Source organism: Macrobrachium nipponense, chromosome 35 (genome assembly GCF_015104395.2).
Source record: "Macrobrachium nipponense isolate FS-2020 chromosome 35, ASM1510439v2, whole genome shotgun sequence".
Taxonomy (NCBI): Eukaryota; Metazoa; Arthropoda; class Malacostraca; order Decapoda; family Palaemonidae; genus Macrobrachium; species Macrobrachium nipponense.
In genome coordinates, this window is record NC_061096.1 from 58,313,123 (window position 1) to 58,334,022 (window position 20,900).

Below are 20,900 nucleotides of genomic sequence, written 5' to 3' on the forward strand. Positions count from 1 at the left end.
CACCAAAATTTACCACATTGGCAACCCTGTTACCTCCTATTCTGTCCGCCAGTTGGCAACACTGTCGTTGACAGATACGAAAAACCTTCCCTCAAATCAGTTGTTAACGAGCGCCCGTGTTGTTTACATCACGGCCGCTCTTTATAAATTTCCTTAAACATTTTTGTAGCCTTTAAAGCTTTCATTATTTGTTAAATGAGACTTTTATATGAATTACCACTCACGCATTACATGACGAAATAGTGAATTAACTTTGATTTCTGTAGTGGTTCTTATCTTAAATTACGAACTTTTGCGCGACCCGGAACTACTGACCTGTCCAATTCTACAATGGATTACCAAGAAATTACGATGCTTCCTTCTGCCAGCAACATCAGGAACTGCCCGGTTTGTGGGACAAGGATGAGTAGCAGGGAGTATGAACCACATGACATTTGTAGCTCTTGTCGTGGACAGGTTTGTGACTTGACTTCTCGTTGTGACGTATGTAAGCCCTGGTCTGACGAGGATATGACTGCTTATATGAAACGCCAAACAATCTTGCAGCGTAAAAGATCGGTTAACCCCTTCTTTACCGGGTGGGTGAGCAGAATGTAAACATTGCGTTTGCTGCCGAACTGAATCTCTCGGTAGTGACTCCAGTTTGGAGGGGTGCCGATCGTAAAAATTTTTGCCAAAAATACACTAATCAAGACAGGCTAATGAAATTATCAGGTATTATTAGTACTATAATAACGCATATTTTCTGTTAGTTTTATCATCCTACAGGGAAAATAAATGATTTTATGAAAAAAAAATGGGAAACTCAGTGTCCCTTGTACAAGGGACACTGGTGGTCGGTGAGAAAACTACGGTCTTGAATAGAAATTCGGTCTTACAGAATGTTGGTATATCGCACCTGGAACATGCACATAAAGTATTATCAAAATAGAACAGTAAATAAGCACGTAATAACAAAAAAAAAGAGCAAAAACTAAAGCGAAAGCCCCGCCAATAAATATGGAAATCGCAAATTTTTTAGTATATCTTTCAAAAATTGGTCAATGTCATTTTCTACGTTTTCTAAGATTAGTTTCATCACAGAAAACAACTTTAGGGGCATCAGGGGTATCTAAACTAATTTTTCAAGTTTCTTGTCCTCAGAAAAAATCGCTTTTTCGCTTTTTCTCTGGTTTGGTTTTTTATATATAAAGTTACTATAAGGCTTTATTTCTACCTTCATTTATCTGGTGTTCATATCTTTTATTTGTAAAATGTAATAAGTGAATAAATAAATAAATACAGTAAATGATGATACAACTGTACTTGGGTAGAAGTTATTACATGTTTACGCTTGTCTGGTTTTGTGATTTTTTGTTGAGACGCAGTTCATCTGTCACCTACACACTACTATAAGCAGTAATAATACTATTTTTTTGGGTTCATCATACGTCTGGCATCGTGTCATACTGTTTATTTTGCTCCAAACTCGTCAAACCGAAATTACAGAATGATTGGAAGTCCCTATCTGAAAAGAGGAGTTTTGGTGGTACTATGCGTACCACCTTTATGCACCCGGTGCGGTATAGTAGACTTGAATGGTGGTACCCACCTACCTCCAAACAAACTTTCGGTAATGAAGAGGTGACTTGGGCGCTCATGATTCTGGCTCTTCGGTTTCGGTATCGTACGACTCCGACTCCGAATTAATTGATGCTTTTGCCCCCTGTACAACCGGTAATTAGTGAAGTTATTTCTGATGTAGATTCGAAGATTTTGGCAATGGAAACTACCTGGAAACAGAATTTTAAGAAATTACAGCTTAGTCTAGATAGAGATATTTCTGCTAAGTTTAACAATCTGTCAGAGAATTTTCAAGAAGCCTTTACTAGAATGTCTAACACACTTTTAGATTCATTTTCAGCTCCTCGTCAGGTACCTGTCGACAGCACCATGGGTAACGTGCGACAGATACCCCGGCTTGTGAACCCCGTCGTGGCGAAGGCCTAGGGGGGATCCGGTTCCGGGCAGGTGCCTAACGAATCTTTACCCAACGTGTCCCCTGTTAGTCCCGTAACAGTGCCAAAGGGCGCTTATTTAGAGGAAGAGGGGGGAGGGATATTAGTGTCAGACCTAAGATAGCTAGTCGTCAGGATTTACTTCAGAGGAAGTTTCTAAGTTAGGATCTGACGATGATGATGATGATGACGCGGATTCGTGGGATATTGATGTTTCCTCGAATGGATGTCATGATGTAGAATTCAAGAAACTTTTTGATTAATTTGAGTTTTCTTCCTCAGGCGAGGCCTAAGAGCAGAAGCAGCCTCCGCCTCGTTGTATTACAGAAGGGATTTTTCTTGACGGTCCTTCCCGGTCACAGGAATTTGTACGTTTTCCCCTTTGCCCAGAGGTTCGCGAGAGTGAGGGCGGACGTTGCCGCTAAACTTTCGAAGGTGATCGGGGGAAGGAAGAGGAAGCTCTCTTCTCTTCTACGACACCGGAGAGGAGTTTACCAGGTGGCGGATGATTCTTCATTCTCTCGACCGCCCCCCAAGCCAAATCCTGATTTTGTCCGACTTTCAAGTCAAGCCCTTGCCTTCTAAGGCTTCGGTCTCTGTCTCAATTGAAGATTTTATTGCTATGGAGGCTGTTATGAGCTCCTTACAAGAAGCTCAATCCTTCAATATGTGGGTCCTCGGAGGGCTTTTAATGTATATCAAGACTCCGGGTTTGTTCCTCCTGATGCTCCTCTTTTTGAGAAATTCTGCTCATCCATTTCAATCGCTTCTGTACATCAGAACGAGCTTGCTGCTTCAATGCAGGCCTTTCTTGTTTCTCTAAGGCGTAACCTGTATTTGTCGCAGTTACCCTCCTCTGTATCGGAGATTCAGAGAACCCGTCTGTTGTCCTCATTCTCCTTTTGGCGATTTCCTTTTCGATATTTCTGTGCTTTCTGAGGTTTTGAAGGACATCAAGGTGATGCCTCTTCCCAAGCTCACTGGGCCTTATCAGAGCTTTTTCCTCTGGTCTTCCTCCCGTTCCTTCAAGGAGTAAGCGTAAGTTTAGACCAGATCTGTACCTTCTGCTCCAGCCCAACAACCTCCTTCTGGCTCTTTTTTCCAGAGTACACCTAGGTTGCTGGGTGCCTCTTCTTCATCCTCTGGTGCTACACCCTTTGAAAACGCGGGAGAGGTTCTTGGCGTGGCTCTAAGGGCAGAGAAAGAGCTCAACCTCCAGGAGGACCACCTTCTTCTTCTTCTTCTTCTTCCTTGTCTCTGCGTAAGAATTTTCGGAAGTAGGAGTCATCACCTCGCCTGGAGACCGCAGTAGGAGCTTGTCTCTCCCGCCATTGGTCAGCTTGGCAGGGGAGAGCGGTGGATGCTTGGGTGGTGGAGGTCCTGAAGGAAGGTTACGAGATCCCTTTTGTTTCCAGACCTCCACTTTCCAATCGTCCTCTCGAGTTCAGGCAGTTATTCCCCTCACTCAATCAGGGGTCAAGCCTTGAGAAGGAGCTTTCGGCCCTCGGTTGAGAAGGATTGCCATAGAGCGAGCTCCTCCTTCTCCAGGTTTTACTCTCGGATGTTGTAGTTCTAAAGGCCTCGGGTGCTGGCGCCCCATCATAGATCTTACGGTTTTGAACAAGTTCATTCTAAAGTCCAAGTTCAGGATGGAGACGGTCCAGACTGTTCTTTCATCCGTCAGGAGGGGGACTGGATGATTCCATCGATCTGCAGGATGCTTATCTGCAAATCCCCATCCATCCAAGAAGCAGACCTTACCTTCGGTTTTTCATGGACTCGGGAGTTTTCCAGTTCAAGACCCTTTGTTTCGGCCTCACCACTGCTCCACAGGTCTTTTCTCGGGTGATGGCTCCTGTTTCAGCTATTCTGCATCAGTTAAATGTAAGGATGCTTCGGTATCTGGACGATTGGCTAGTCCAGGCCGAATCTCTAGAGAAATGTCTCCGGTCGAGGGTAGATAGTTCTGTCTCTTTGTGTCGAGTTGGGGATTCGTGTCAAACTTCGACAAGTCCAATCTAATCCCTTGCCAGATCATGACTTATCTCGGGGATTGTTTTGAATTCCCAGATTTTGAGGGCTTCTCACCCGCTCAGAAACGGATAGACAAGCTTCTGAGTATGATCGAAGAATTTTTGTCCTCCGTAACGCAGCCAGTTTCTCTTTGGAGGTCTCTCCTGGGCCATTTGTCATCCCTCATCCAACTGGTTCCCGGAGGTCGTCTCAGAATGAGGTCCCTTCAGTCGACACTTCGCCAGTCATGGGATTTCGTGTCCGAGGACACGATAGTCGCCTCTTCTCCACAATGTCAGAAGGATCTCCGTTGTGGATGCAAGTTCACCGCCTCAAGTCAGGACATCTCTTCTTTCGGTTCCTCCGGACCTAATGTTTTGGTCAGACGCCTCGGATCAAGGTTGGGGCGCACACCTGGGCTCCGAAGCCGCTTCGGGCCTTTGGTTAGAGGAGGAGAGGAGCATGTCAATAAATTGGAGGGAACTGAGGGCAGTGTACCTAGGCCTTTCTTTCATTTCAGGAACAACTGTTTGGAGTCGGTTGTCGCGATCTTTGTCGACACACACAGCAAGTCTCGTACTTGAGAAACCAAGGCGGCACACAGTCGGATCTTCTCACTCAAGAAGCCCGATCATCCTGTGTTGGGCAGAAGACAGGGGGATACGTTGGTCCCTCAGTTTATCCTGGGCCATCACAACGTCTTAGCAGACGCCTTGTCGAGACCGAACGAAGTTCAAGGGTCGGAGTGGACACTTTGCCAGGAAGTCTTCGACAGCCTCAGGAAGAAATGGCCTGTCACAGTCGATCTGTTTTGCCACCCCACTGAATTTTCGGTGCCAGATATTCTTCGCCCCTTACCAGACTCCTCAGAGTGCCGGACAGACACACTTTTGCAGGACTGGGAGGGACTTCAAGCCTATGCTTTTCCTCCGTTCTCTCTGGTGAGGTCAGTCCTCAACAAAGTGAGGGCAACCAAGCGTCTGGATCTCACCTTGATCGCCCCCTTCTGGCCACAGAAGGAGTGGTTTCCGACCTTCTGGAAGCACTGGTGGAACCCCCCATTCGCCTGCCAGGGAGACCAGATCTTCTCAAACAACCCATTTTCATCGGTTCCATCAGAGGCTCCACATGCTTCATCTTCATGCCTGGAGACTGTCAGGAGGTTCTCCAAGCACGAAGGGTTCTCCTCCAGAGTGGCGCGACAGTTGGCTCTTGCCAGGCGGCAATCAAACCAGAGTAAATTATCAGGCTAAATGGTCGGTTTACAGACGTTGTGTAAGTCTCAAGGACATTCAATTTCTAGACCTTCCTTACCGAAAGTAGCAGAGTTTTTAGTTCATTACATCATGACAGGGCCCTGTCACCTTCGTGCATTAAGGGTATTATAGGTCTATGCTTTCCTATGTTTTTTAAGGCAAGGCTTCCTGAGATCTCTTCATCTTATGTCATTAGAGATTTACTTCGATCTTTTTCCCTATCTCGACCCAGGCCGCAGTGTTCGCACTCCGACATGGGACGTTAACAAAGTCCTTCAGCCTTAAGGTTCCCTCCGTTTGAGCCTCTGAATTCTGCCAAATTTAGGGACCTCTCTTCTAAGACACTCTTCCTTGTCTCACTGGCTACAGCCAAGAGGTGGGTGAACTGCAAGCACTCTCTTTTCTGGTTGCCAGATCTGGACAAGACATGATTTTGTCATACCTTCCTGAATTTGTCGCAAAGACTGCATCGTCTGATAATCCCATTCCAGGTCTTTCGTACTGAAGTCGCTGGTCGACTTTGTTGATAATTTAAATGAGGAATTAGTTCTTTGCCCTGTTAGGGCGCTCTCATGTTATTTACGCCGCACGAAGGACATTCAGGGTCGTCCCCGTCATCTGTTTTGTTTCACCCCGAAATGTCAAGAGACCTATTTCAAAGAATGGTGTATCCTTTTTTCTGAGAGATCTGATCGTTAAAACTGGTGGTTCGGCTGCTGGGGAAGACCAGACGCCGAGAGCACACAGTATTAGAGCAGTTGCTACATCAGTAGCTTTTATGAAGAACGTCTCAGTCGCCAAGGTGCTTGAGGCGGCGACTTGGCGTTCTAATTCTGTTTTTGCCTCTTTTTTTACTTGAGGGATATTTCTCTAGTTCTAGGCGACCTTCGTTCTTTGGGCCCGTTGGTGGATGGCAGGACAGGTCGTCAGACAGGAGAATTAGGTAGTCTTCCTGTTTTTACGTTTGGTTGCTACCTGTATATTATTCATTAATTTGTGTTTTGTTGTATATATTTTTTGTTTTGTATAACCCAATCCCATGGCAGTTTTTGACGTAGTTATAATGGGAATTAGGCAGTTTTGGTATTAGGTGTTTTTGATGACAAGGACTGACTGCTTGCAACTCATGCTGCTTCCATTTTCAGTGTGAAATGGTTCCAGCCACTGGGTTGTCGGCACTGCGACTACAGCTTCTCCCAGAGTCGATGCTGACCTAGGACTAGCCACTGGTTCGCTTGTCCTGACGACTCCTGTTCTTTTTCACTGTCCTGGACAGGGAATTAGTCGATGGATCGTCCTGCTGTCATCTGGTGACTCGCTCACCATCTACTTTTTGTCTCACCTGCTTCTCGGAGTCAGACACTCGTGTGAGATCAGGCGACATTTAGTAGCCCGGAGTTTCTTGTTGACGAAGTCGGTTGCGTTGATACACCCCGCCATGATCGTGTAACACGAGACCAGTTGGACTGTCAGGCATTCGTCCTTCGGGACTGAATCGCCTTTTTTGCTCCGCGCTAACTTTCTCTTGGCACCAGAAAGCTCGAGTTTAGGAGTTGCTCATGAGCCGATTCGTTGCTGGCGACTTCGGGTTGCGTTGATACACCCCAAGGTTTGCTAGCTTTGAATCGCCCAGACAGTCCAGACACTCATCCTTTAGGAAAGAATAGTGCTTGATAGTCTTCAGGGTGCAGCCTTTGCTGTCCGCAATTCGTCTGACTGGTCACCTCGGTCGGGCACCGACTTTTAGTACAGACGGACTGACTATGCACTTACTCCTTGTCCTGTGCTACCGCAGTTGTGGCATTATGGTAAGGAGACTTTGAGTTGTTAGTATCTTTGACCTTGGGTTGAGTTTTGACTGCCTATGATATATATTTCTTTGTTTGTTTTCTCCTATTCTGTCCGAAGGGGAAATTGTATTCAGATTCCCTCCTCCTTTTCAATGTGGGTTAATCGGGCTAGAGATAAATATTAGGTAATGTTTAATTAATATGGAATTTTTTATTCTAAATTAATATTAATAATACTTACCTGTATAATTTATCTAGTCCCACCCCCATCCTACCCACGATCTGCTATCACAACTGATTTGAGGAAGGTTTTTCGTACTGTCAACGACAGTGTTGCCAACTGGCGGACAGAATAGGAGGTAACAGGGTTGCCAATGTGGTAAATTTTGGTGCGGTTTTTGGGGATTTAGGGCTAGATAAATTATACAGGTAAGTATTAATTAATATTAATTTTAGAATAAAATTCCATTTTGGAATTAGAACGTTCTTTAAGTCCTATATTAGGGTAAAAAACCGCATGGTACAGGGGTGGACCATGTACGATCAATGTGTACAACCCCCAAAAAAGTACATAATAACGCTTCCTGACATCGGAGATGGGCATCAGACGCGACTTCTTGTTGGTGAGAAACGGAGCTAAAAACCTCTACTCCGGTGTCAGGACGTGTTATAATGTACTTTTCTTGGGGTTGTACACATTGATCGTACATGGTCCACCCCTGTACCATGCGGTTTTTTACCCTATGACGTCACGACATCTTGACTTTCGTACCTATTGTAAATAATTGCTTTACTCAACTTTCTAGCAGAACAGTTTACCAGTTATTCATGCAGATTATCAGCTCTTCATGTAATTGGTATAATCGTAATGCGCATATATATCTTTATTATTTACTTTTTGGATATATGAAGATGTTTTATTGCCGGATTATCGCTGTAGTGTGACGCAATCGTTTTCGGTCCCCCTTACATAGCCATAATAAATATATATAAGACAGCCTTAATCCCTTTGTGTACTTACTTAGGTTGGAGGGTAAAGGTGAGCTGCCATCTTTAAGAATGCATGGAGCCTATGATCCAATACTTTAAAATGCAATTTAAAATAGGCAAGAGCCAGTGTCCAACAGACTGATCCTTTCGACGACTGTATTTAGGCAACAGATTCTTTAAATCCCGCCATCGCCTCTCAATAGTATTAGTATGAGCTCCAGTGTGCGTGTCCACAAAGTTCAAGGAGTGGTTGACTCTTAAATGAAGAAATCCCTCCTCATTTAGGCAATCGTATGCCTTCCAACAGTCGGAAATGATGGTAGTGCCGGACTCTATATAATCACTTTCACTTTTAATAACACCGTGATCTTGGCAATACTTTATTATTCTTTCGATGTTACCACAATAATGCAAAACAAAATCTTTATAATTTAGATAACAATTGAGACAAGAACTTGGGAGAAAATCCACAGAAATTGATGTCAAAGTAGATGGTAAATGAGAAACCGCACCAGAAGTTGAAGGTTCACACGCTTCCATGGCTCTCAAAAGACTGAAAAATTAGTGGTGGAAATTGTGTGAAAAGTGTCGAAAAGTGTTAGTTTCCGAGTAGGCCTCAAATAAACCTTTACCCCCAAGGGAAAATGAAATGGCACCCCTGGTTCAGTGACCATAGATAAACTTTAGTCAAGAGCTAGCATCAATCGAAAGAACACCTCGAGACCTCTACTTTCCTCTGGAAGTAAGTGTTTTCTCCCGAGTCACAAATTAATGTCATAGATTCTAATTAAACTGAGGTTACTGAAAGTCTAGCCAATGGTGGTATGGTAAGAGCTCGTCTAGTCCTTTATCATAATAGACTTCATTTTCCAAGACACTCAGATTTAGGAGAGCATTTTTCTTCTTTTAAGTGAAAGCTAAAGACATCTACCTCATTAGCTTTCAGGCACTGCATGCCCTTATGTCCATTCTGCAGTCAACCTACTGGAAGTGTAATCGATCTTTGTTTTTCACTATTTTTGAAAAAAGGTAAAGGAGTTAAAATATTGCAGTACCTTGCAATCATTATTAGTAACTGGCATGGTATCGCAGAAGGAAGCATATAATTTTCTCCTACTGTATCTTCACCTTGTAGTAAGGTGCCAAGTTTTCAAGGGTAGCAGGTACAATTCACCTGGAGCACCCACCACTGTCAGTGGATGGGTTGTGGCTTTGTTTCAGTGAAGGTGACAGTCTTATCTGGTTGTGTTTACTATATTGGTACAGTGCCCTGGGCAAGGGCACTTATGGATAGTACTTTGCTAGCCATCTGTTACATCCTTCGCTGCAAAGCTCCCCTGATACTTTGTTTGCCATCGGACAGCTCCTTCGCTGCAAAGATCCCACTTAGTAGAGGTGCTCCACGGCTTTACTGCCACGCCTGCAGGTTAAGTGGAGCGCCAGCTAGAGGCAGGCTTTTTAATTAACAAGGAATGACAAGCATTGTATTCAGTGCGAGCAACTTTTCTATTTTTAATTCATTACATGAATGAATATTTTGGAATAGAATGTGTCCATGTATCCCACCTCCTATCAATGTGGGATTCAGCTATGTAATTACTTGGAAAGCTACTTAAATAAAAATGACATTTTTTTTATAAAATAAGGTTTTATAAATACTTACCAAGTAACTACATGATTGGACCCCTCTCCTCCTCTCTCATGGACATAAGGCATAAACAGAATGAGGTTGTCTGCTGAGTTGTTCATGGTATTCCCTTTAGTGGGCGGGACTGGCTACCTGCACTAAACTTTGAAGTGTTACCCACAAAATTTTTAATTTAAACTGCCACGTAAGTTGAAACTATATGTAATTACATACTTGGTAAGTATATATAAAACTACTTTATCATAAAAATGTCGTTTTAGTAAGCACTGTAAAAAGGGTTTTGACTACCCACAAGGTGAGGATGAAATTTCTCAAGTTCTTAGTACGTATATTTATTTAATAATCATCATTACAGTATTTGGATTAAGATCAAATGATGCTCATTTTACTATTTGTTTCCTTTGGGCTTCACATAACAATGGTACTTCTGGTTTCAAATATTTACGTTGCACACCTGCTCAACTTCTTTGGCAAAATACTTTTTCAGAGAATTAAGATTTAATTGTAGCAGCACCTGATCCTAACCATTAATGCAATGTTACATTTCAGCTCATCCAGAAGTTCTTCAGGTTCCTCAGGAAGTTCAGAAAGTTCTTCAAGCACCAGTAGATCTTCCTCCTCATCTTCCTCCTCTTCTTCATCTTCAACTTCAAGATCAAGATCAAGGGATAAGGATGCTAAGCAAAAGTGAGTTGTTTGTACCTTATGTATGCTGCCAAATTGTTTTGTAAACACTTATATCTTTGGTGAATTGCTAAAAAAATGTTTATTTCTAAGATATGTGTACAAATTTGTTAATAGTGTCTTGTGCAGATTTTAGTTCTACATGTTTTTTTACCCTTGATATTCCTTTATTTTTATTGTAGTGTCTTACCGAACAATTATAGAGCCGTGATTTCCACGAGCGGCAGGATACTAAATTCAAATTTAGCGCGTCGGCGTCGCCAACACTGGTGGTGATGACGTCATCTCCCTCCACTCGCGGGAGAACCAGGTACAACTGCCCAGGTGAATCCAATTCTTTTCCTGCCGGCGTCCGGTGAACATCGGTGGTCGGTGCGGTTGGATGACTTTGCTTCGCTTTTTTTTTTTTTCTTGTGGAATTGATCTTCGGAATTGGTGAAGTACTCTTTTTTGCGTTATTGTTATTTTGCTTTTTATTTAGGCGTTGCCATGTCGGATTCTAGTCCGTCGGGAGTTTAGGTTTTGCATCTCAGGATGTAAACTGAATTATCCAAGTTAGAATATGATTCTCACCACTAAATGTGTTAAGTGTAGGGGACAGGTTTGTTCAGCAGATCGAACATGTAACGAGTGTAGTGATTGGACTGATTCTCAATGGAAGTTTTTTAGTTCATACTCGGAGAAATTAGCTAAAGACAGAATTAGCAAAAGCAGCGCTTAGGGAAAGTAGACTTAGCTCTGCTTCGTCTTGCGATGCTTCCGTTCCTTCTGTTTCTCCTCAAATTGTTATGTCTCCTTTAACTACACCTCCTATTCCTCCTACTAATCCCACTTCTCCGCTTCCCGTGTAGTTTCTTCGACACCATTGCCAAGCTGGAATCGAGGTTAGATCAGAAATTTTCGGTACTAGCGAATCGGTTTTGCAACTTGGTAATTCAGTTAAGACGTTTTTGGAGAAAGCGGCTTCAGGTAAGAGTAGTTGAGGGTGTGTCTGTCTGTCCTGACACGTCTCCTAGACAAAGGTCACTGTCCAGCTCCCCCGCACCGGGGAGAAGACATACCGGAAGTCCAAGGGAGTCGATCGGGATTTGCCCACAGACAGGCGCCTCTCTTGTTGAGCCTTTGCGCTCAACAGGGCTCGGTTAAGCGTTGGAAAGGTGTTGCGGTCAGACGCCTTTCGAATGATTCAAGCGATTCGTCTCCGTCGCGCGGCGCTCTTGGCGAGATTCGCCCGTTCGCGTCCCTTAAAGAGGCGTTCAGGCGCCGATTCTTCGCCTCCTCCAGTCAAGCGGTATAAGGAGCCTGAGAGTATGGGTTGCGCCGCGGCCGTTAGCGCTCGTTCGTCGCCTCAATCTGTGCTTTTTCAGCTCCATCTACTAGTAGAGATTGTGGTTTTTAGCGCTGTAGCTAGCAGTTCTAAGGGTGTTTTCTTTAGGCGCTTTTTTGTCTGTTACGCTGATGCGCCTGTTTCGCCTCAAATTTCGGCGGCTCAGAGCGAGGCGCAAGTAGTTTTTCCGCTCCTGCTGAACATTTAGGCTCTTCCAAGCCTACGTTAACTGTTTTTGATTCTCTCTGGCACCTTTGCGCAAGCAATTAGAGATGTTAACCAACTGGATGAATGAGTCCAAGGGTGGTTCGAAACCTTCAGATCCGGTTGTAGTTCCGTCTACTTCTTCAGCGGTATCGAGAATAAGAAGAAGTAGAGGAGAGGATTCTCATCACCTCTCGTGTTATTCACGTCTCCTTAGATTTTCTTCTGGTATCTTATCCAGATTATTTTGAGAAAGCGGCTCGCGCTCCCCAACTTCGACTTTTTTGATGAGGAGGAAAACTTCAGACCCTATCTCCCCAAAACTTGTTCTATCTAAAGCGGTTAGACATTCGTTGAAAGAGACTGAAAAATGGATGTCTATGAAAGAGACTTAGGGAAGGCTCTTTTTTGCTTACCCTCCCTCTAAGTGCTTCGCAAGAGGTATAGGTTTTATGTAACTGGGAAGCTCCTTCTCTGGGAGTTTCTGCCTCCTCCCAGGGAGACTTCTCCAGTTTAATCGACTCTCTAGAAGATCTGCTTTCGCCGCAGCGAAAGTTTTTCGTTTACAGCGCCTGAGTTGGACCACGTTGTAAAGAATCATTAAACTTTTGGAAGTCTTTAGCTTCCTTGATTGGACTATTGGCGCTTTAGCGGCCAAGATCGAAGATTGTCCTTCTCTTTCTCAGGAGTTAGCGGAGGATTGGATTGGTTGTGTCCTGTGCGGACAAATCCATAGGGTGGATGGATGTGTGAGTTAGCTTCGCTCATCGCCTTTGGTACCCTTAAGAAAAGGCAACTTTGTGGTGCTCCTTTGCTTCTAAAAGGGTACTTCCCAACAGAAGTCTGCTCTCTTGTTTGCTCCGTTGTGAAAGATAACCTCTTTCCAGACGATGTAGTGTTGTCAATTTCGTCTGCGCTAGATAAGAAATCTACTTCGGACTTTACTGGCACAGTCTACTAAGAGACCTAAAGCTCCTGTGGAGACTGTTCCTTCGGTTTCTCCTCTGCCCAAGTGCCTTTTCGAGGGAGAAAAACCCAAGCGCTTCTTTCGGCACGAAGTCGAATTGCGACCTCAGTCTAAGGCCTCGGCCAAGGTTAACAAACCTTCCAAATGAAAGCTCGGTTCTTCATGCACCAGTGAAGGGAGCCAGGGCTGGCTATGTTTTGGGAGGAATGGGAAAACAGAGGAGCAGAAGCCTGGGTAGTGCAAGTACTCAAGTTCGGCTATCGTATTCCTCTCGTTTCACCTCCCTCGCTCTCACCTGTGCCAATTCCATTCCAGGCATACTCTCCGGGCTCAGACAAATTTCTGGCGCTAGCCGCAGAAGTGGAAAGCGCTTGTTCTCAAAGAAGCGATAGAACAGATAGAAGGGGATTTTCCTCCAGGCTTTTACAATCGCCTTTTTGTAGTTCCCAAGTCATCAGGGGGCTGGAGGCCGGTTTTTGGATGTGAGCGCCCTGAACTTGCATGTCCAGAAAACAAAATTTCATATGGAGACCACTCGGTCGGTTCTGGAGTCCATCAGACAGGGGGATTGGATGGTCTCTCTGGACATGCAAGACGCTTATTTTCACATTCCGATACATCGCGAATCTCGGAAGTACCTGAGGTTCATGTTCGAAGGCAAGGTGTTTCAGTTTCGGGCGCTTTGCTTCGGACTAGCGACCGCTCCTCAAGTTTTCACCAGGGTTCTATCCCCGATAGGAAGCTGGCTGCACATATTAGGAGTAAGAATCTCCCTCTATCTGGACGATTGGCTTCTCCGGTCGGAATCAGAGAGTCGGTGCATGAAGGACCTTGGAACAACTCTGGATCTTGCCAGAAAGTTAGGAATTCTGGTCAACAAACAGAAGTCCCAGTTGGTTCCATCTCAGAGCATCCTTTATTTGGGGATGATTCTGAATGCTCAAGTTTTTCGGGCTTTTCTGTCCCCGAAGAGGGTTCAAGGCTGTCTGGAGACAGTTCAGGAGTTCTTGGACAAAAAGGTAAGTTCTGCCAATCAGTGATGAGGCTCCTGGGGCAAATTGACGTCATGGAGAAATTTGTGACGTTGGGAAGACTGCACATGAGACCTCTGCAGGTTTTCCTGAGAGCCTCTTGGTGCAGGAAGACACAACCAGACTCGATTACCTTTCCTGTCACAGATCAAATAAAAGAGGACCTAAGTGGTGGCTCTCTCGAGCAAGGTTGGAAGAAGGGTTAGATTTACGACCCATCCTCCCCCGAACCTACAAGTTCTTTTCCGACGCATCGGACACAGGTTGGGGAGCCCTACTGGGAAATCAACGGACTTCAGGAGCTTGGTCGGAGAAGGAGAAGAAGTTCCACATAAATGTAAAGGAACTGTTAGCAATTTTCTTGGGGCTCAGACAGTTTCGGAGTTTAGTAGAAGGTCGAGTAGTGGCAGTGCATTCCGACAACTCCACGCTCTCTCGTACGTGCGGAAACAGGGGGGGTGACCTTCACTCCGTCTTTCTCTCTGTACGAATTAGCCAAGGATCTCCTCCTGTGGTCAAACGAAGCGAAGGTTCAGCTAGTCCGAGATTTGTTCCGGGAAAGATGAACGTTCTGGGGACGAGTTAAGTCGTCAACAGCAAGTGTTACCTCTGGAGTGGACTTTGGACAACGAAAATTGTCAGAACTGGCGCCTTTGGGGACGCCGTCAATAAGACTGTTCGCGACATCAAGGAACAACCGTCTTCCTCTCTTTTGTTCTCCAGTTCCCAGAGGCCTCTAGCTTGGTCGGTGGACGCAATGCTGTTGGATTGGTCGTCTGGAAGCTTATGCATTCCCTCCGTTCGTCTAATAAGAGATGGTGCTGAACAGTTCATGTCGCACAGGCAATGTAACACTAACGTTAATCGCTCCCTTTTGGCCAGGAAAGAGTGGTTCCCGGACCTTCTCCAGTTGTTAGTAGACTTCCCCAGACTTCTTCCTCCAGAGAAGTGGCTTCTCAAACAGCCGCACTTCAAGAGGTTCCACCAAAACTTGTCCCGCTCTAGCTCTGACAGGGTTCAGACTGTCCGGAATCTTGTCAGAGCGAAAGGATTTTCAAGAAGAGCTGCAGAAGCTATCGCTCGTTGTAGGAGAGAGTCTTCTAACAAACTCTATCAAGGGAAGTGGAGAATCTTCAGAGAGTGGTGTAGAAGTGCTTAAAGTCTCTACTTCTGCGACCTCTTTAACAGAAAATAGCAGATTTTCTTTATTTCTTAGGAACTCTAAGAAAACTGGCTCCTTCGACGATCAGAGGATATAGAGCCATGCTCTCTTCGGTTTTTCGACATCGAGGTTTGGATATTTCCTCCAATTCAGATCTGTCGGACCTCATTAGGTCTTTCGAACCACTAAGCTCCCGCAAGATACAGTGACTTGGAACTTAGATGTGGTGCTTAAGTTCCTCATGGGGCCACGTTTGAGCCTTTGAAGTCGGCTTCACTCAGGAACTTGACTAAGAAGGCACTTTTTTTCTTATTGCACTAGCTTCTGCTAAGCGTGTCAGCGAATTGCACGCTATAGACAAAAGAGTCGGTTTCTCTCAAGGCAATGCTGTATTTTCGGTATCTTTGACCTTTCTAGCCAAAAATGAGAAATCCTTCTAATCCTTGGCCGAGGAGTTTTGTGGTAAGGAACTTATCTGATTTGGTTGGACATGAGGAGGAAGAAAGGCTCTTATGTCCAGTCAGGGCTATTAAGCAGTATCTGTTTGCCACTAAGGGTATTAGGGGACAATCTTCTAAGCTCTGGACCTCGGTTCAAAATCCCTCTCGTCCTCTTTTCTAAGAATGCTATATCGTTCTTTATTAGAGAGCTTATCAGGGAAGCTCACTCGCAGTCCGAGAACGACAATCTTTCCGTTCTGAGAGTTAAAGCTCACGAGGTTAGAGCAGTGGCAACTTCTTTAGCATTCAGAAAGAATTTATCTTTTAGCTTCGATTCTTCAGAGCACGTTCTGGAGATCGAATTCGGTTTTGCGAGTCATTATCTCAAAGAAATAGAAACGGTTTTCGAGAATTGTAAAACGTTAGGTCCTGGTGGCGGTTTCTGGCATGGTGTTTGGGAGAAACGGCACAGGGGTCGTCACCTCTATGCTAACTTTTCACCTTGAATAGGTTGTCGAGTTCAAGGGAAGCTGGGGGTACTGAGTACCTGGGATACTCACCAGTCTGTTAGGTCAGATTTTACAATGGTTGGGTATATATGTTTTTAAATCTGGTGTTGGTGACAATGTTTTGTATGATTGAATTTCTGGTCTTAGCCCAGGGCAAGGGCAATCTTTGTTGTTACTATCCTCCGTCAGTCAGCCTTGACTCGCTTGAACTACGGAAGGATTCCACCTGTAGAGGCTAACTTTGGTCAAATTCCAATTCCTCTACAATAGTAGAAGAGCACCGACCAGAGGCAGTAACAGTCTGCTGTAGCTCTCTTACAAGGTAAGGTAAACAGACACCTTGAGTGTTTACTGGTATTGCAATAAATGTAACATTTAAAAATACTAGTGGTCACTGAATCCCACCTTCCCATAAATGTGTAATCAGCTCTATAATTGTTCGTAAGACACTACAATAAAATGAAATTTTCATTATTAAAATGAAGTTTTATTGTATACTTACCGAACAATTATGATTATACCCACCCTCCTCCCCTTAGGTGGACGGACGGGCAGAAAGAATTGGATTCACCTGGGCAGTTGTACCTGGTTCTCCCGCAAGTGGAGGGAGATGACGTCATCACCACCATGGTTGGCGACGCCGACGCGCTAAATTTGAATTTAGTATCCTGCCCGCTCGTGGAAATCACGGCTCTATAATTGTTCGGTAAGTATACAATAAAACTTCATTTTAATAATGAAAATTTCATTTTTTAAATAAGAGTGAAACATACATTGTATTTGAGAATGGGGTATGTGCAAGGAATCATAAACTTACTCTTGTAAGCAGTTGGTAATGTCAACTGAAAATAGTTCCTGAATAGTTACTAAAAGTATTAAAATAGTGGTTAGATGAGAGGGTGTCCTGAGAATCATTCGTGATACATTAACACCATGTATGTTACATCTATCAGTGCAATCTAAAGCTTTTTCTAGGTCAGTGTAGTCTGTGCCACATATACCAATAGCTTTTTCCTTTTACTCTCAAAGTTTTCACTCAATTATTCAATAAATACTTGATCCACATGATAATTATTCAATAAATACTTGATCCACACGATATCAAAAACTATTCTCATCCTGTCTGTCTCTTATGTCTTCTAACTTAATTTCTCGATTAAAATCCTTCGTATCACCATTCCAGTGTAATAACCAGTGTTATTCCCTAATGGTTGTTTTACCTGTAGTAGCTTCTGTCACCTGTATTTTTATACTGTACAAAAGAGCAATTAGTATGGTAATCATTGAAGATGTTACCATTTCCATACATAACTTACCTGAACTAGATATAGATATCTCTTTTATTAATCATAGTTGCACTATTGTACTGCAGAATCCCACTATTTATGCAATCAGCTCCCAGCACCTTTTCATTCTCTTATTCTTATAATTACCTTCCTTGCATTAACTCATCTCACAAGCATTTATACTGGATCCTTTGTAACATCTACCTTCAAGAGCCTCAAAGTACTCTCCATCTTTTCTTCAGACACTACGTCTCTCTTTGTATTTGTTGTTAGGTCCATGTACTCAACCTTTTTCTGCATTTACTGTTCTTGATATACAACTTCTCTGTAATGTCCATGCTTTGATGTACATGTGTGATTTTTTTATAGTTTTTTTTATTACTAGTACTATATTCATTCCCTTTCCAAATACTAAGAGATCATCTCTTATATTGCCATTACACTGTCAACCTTTTAATATCAACATCCTTTTTCTTACTACTCTTCCTTTTACACCTAAGTTTTTTAGTTTCCCCTCCGTGACCCAAACATACACGCAAACTTCTGTTTCAGTGTCTTAGTCATAACTTATTTTTCATTATTCTAACTTATTTTTCGTTATTCTCCTTTGATTCTATTCTCACTTCCTTTTTTAGCAAACTCACTTGTCTTGGTTACCTAAATAGCCACGTTATTGCCCGTCCTCTCCACTAAAGGTTAATTTTTCCTTGATCAGATATTAATCAGGTTTGTATTCAGCCATGTCAGTTTTCACTATTCCCCATTAACTTGCTCTTCCATCCACTTAATACATATGTACACATAATTCAACAAACTTTTCATCTGTATTTTATTCTTGCTAATATTTAATATTTTTTTTAGAAATCATATATTTTCAACATTCACACCTGTCCAGAAATGTTTTTCATGCAGCTCAACATTAACTTGATTCTAGGAACTCTATACCTACTAACTATAGTTTTGGTCACCTTTTATGATCAAGTCACTTGTTCTCCAATTCCATTCGCAACAAACACTGACTTACCAGTTCAATTAACTTATCAGTTCTTAGACTATGAGCACTTACTATAACCCTTTAATTTTTATTCCTGTGTCATTCAGTTGTATTATGCAATTCTTTGACATATTTGTACTCTCCCACTCGTGTTCACAATCATGATATAACAAGTTCTACCCTCTCTCTGTGTGTAGGCATTAATAAAGGGTGTTTGACATTTTCCTTTAGCAGTTAGCTGCACCTAATATTAGCTTGTTACTCCATCTATTCCTGCATCTTTCATCTTGCTGTCCAGCCCTCTTGGTGATCTTTGGGATTTTCTCCTAGTTTCATTTTTAAATCCTTGTAGGTTTGTACTTCATTTCATCTTTTTTTTTTTTTTTTTTTTTCCAGCTCCTTCAGGTCCTATTTTTGGCTGGCTGAGTGTCTTTGTGCCCAGCTATATAGCCTAAATGATTCATTCATTGTGTTCTTTCCATAACTCTGCTTCTCTCGCACGCCCTTCACATTCCCATTCGTCTCTCCAAGTGCCATAATATTCAGTGATCTTATTTTGTGTTTACAATAAGTCTCTCAAGCACCCCAGAATCAGTAGGGTGAGACGAGTAAGGCATTCAAGTATCTTATTGTAATGATGAAAGTGTGTTTCATACTAGCCTGCAGAACTAATAATTGCATGTTCCTATCATGCCCATTAACTGGATGAGAAACCTACTTACATTGAATCCTAAACTTTCAATGCGCATTAAATTACTGCATATATATGTCTACTACACATATAATACAGCCACATATATATCCTTAAATACATACATAAGTGGAATTTACACCAAAAACAATGGGCAACAAGTCAAGTGACCTCTGAGAAATTAGACCACTGTAGCTTGTTCCTAGTTGTTATAAAAGTCAAAACGACCTGAATCTCTCACCTCCCATTTGGGGGAGTGCCGGAGCTCCCTCCAACACCCAGCCATTCCTTTCTGTGTCACTGTCCAGTGCATATGACACTTGACAGCTCTTCAGTGTATTGGGCGACACTCATACTATTACCTATTGTATATTTGTCTGCATTATAATGGAAGAATTATCCAGTCATAGCAGTGCAGCTTCATCAGCTTCAACAAACACAAGACACTGCACTTGCTGCAAGTGGTTAAGTGGTAAATTGGATTTTCACGGTCATACTATCTTCTAATTGTAGGGGGTATAATTGCTTTGAGATTAGCTGAGATCAGTGTAAGGATTGGTCTGACTTGCAATATCAGGAGTATACAGCTTTCAGTACTTATTAGGAGTAATGATAGCAAGCATAGGACTAAAAGTAAGCGTATGGCTGCATATGTGCAGGATAATAGCGTAGGCTCTCCTTCGTTCCTGTACACAGATGTGCAAGATCATGTAGTGTTACTAGACCTTGCAGTATTACCAGATCTCGCAGTGTTACCAGGTCAGTGGGAGAGTTTAGATGATTTGGTCAGACCTGTTGCATTATTGGACTGTGAGGTAGACCAAACAATCAGATCAGGTGTATCTTTTAATGATTTGAGCTCTATTCTTGGTGGTAACTATATAGATATTGTAGATAGTGAGATCAAAAGTTTAGCTGATGTTAGGGATTTGGCTAATCATCTTTATTCCAGCTCCCATGGTCCTGTTTTGGCGTCGTCTGTAAACGATCCCATCCAACACAGTTTGTGCATTTATTACCACACCATTCCACACGTAGTGGCAATGTTATGACTGGAGTGCCTAGCAGGACCATGGTTTCTAGAGTCTCCCTTTCCCCTGAGATTCAGCTAGATAGGGATAGTGATGTGGATCTTGAGGGTGATAGGGAAGATCAGTGTAGGCCTAGGTCAGGCAGTTATGTTAGTGAGACTTTGCTCCAGGCCACATGATCTTGTATTTTATGGGATGTGTGACCTCCTAGACCTATAGAGGGATTATCTCCTATGCAGATTTTTGGATTCCATGAAGTTAAGTCAGGATCTTGCTTATCTTGTCATATGTTTGATGGTTGGGGGAATTATCCTCGACCAATTACTGTTCATTGTGACTCAAGATAGTTTGGTTTCTATGGGTGGGTAATAACCTTAATGTTGGGACTAGTTTTGGGAAGGTTAAAGAGAGCAGATCACATCTGGGCATTAGGTTTTCCCCTAATGTGAAGAAAAGTATTGATATTGGTAGGGATAGGAAGGATGTGTTTGGTAGGGTGAAGTCTTCTTCCGTAGAAGACCTGCGTGCTCTGGCTAGTAGAGTGAGGTTTCAGTTTGGGTCACAGCAGACTGAGTTGTCCATACAGCCCTCGGTTGCTATTACTTCGTCAGTTGGGGTGGAGGGATCTCAGGAGGTGATTTTTTTTTTTATGAGGAAGGGGTTGATCAGGACTCTGTTCCTGCCTTACCAGATATTGCAGAGAATTTTCCCAATAAGACTTGCCATTCTGGGGAAGGAGAGGCAGCCTTAGTGGGAATGTAGAGAGGCATGCAGGAGTTTGTTATGGATTTTTTCTCTGAGGCTAGAGGTCTTTTGGTTCAGGCCAAATGGTGTTCTTCGGGTCAGGCATCCAGATTTGTTAGGGGAATGGAACCTTCTT

General features: G+C 43.2%; 1 protein-coding gene across 2 annotated transcripts in view; it reads left to right on the top strand.

The window, feature by feature from the left end:
- LOC135208816 (protein AF-9-like) overlaps positions 1-20,900 on the top strand; it is a 137,573-nt gene that overhangs the window by 84,986 nt on the left and 31,687 nt on the right. For both annotated transcript variants that reach the window (XM_064241357.1, XM_064241358.1), the window contains exon 3: positions 10,244-10,381. In XM_064241357.1, the coding sequence (XP_064097427.1) occupies positions 10,244-10,381 (138 nt within the window). The remainder of the gene's footprint in view (positions 1-10,243; positions 10,382-20,900) is intronic.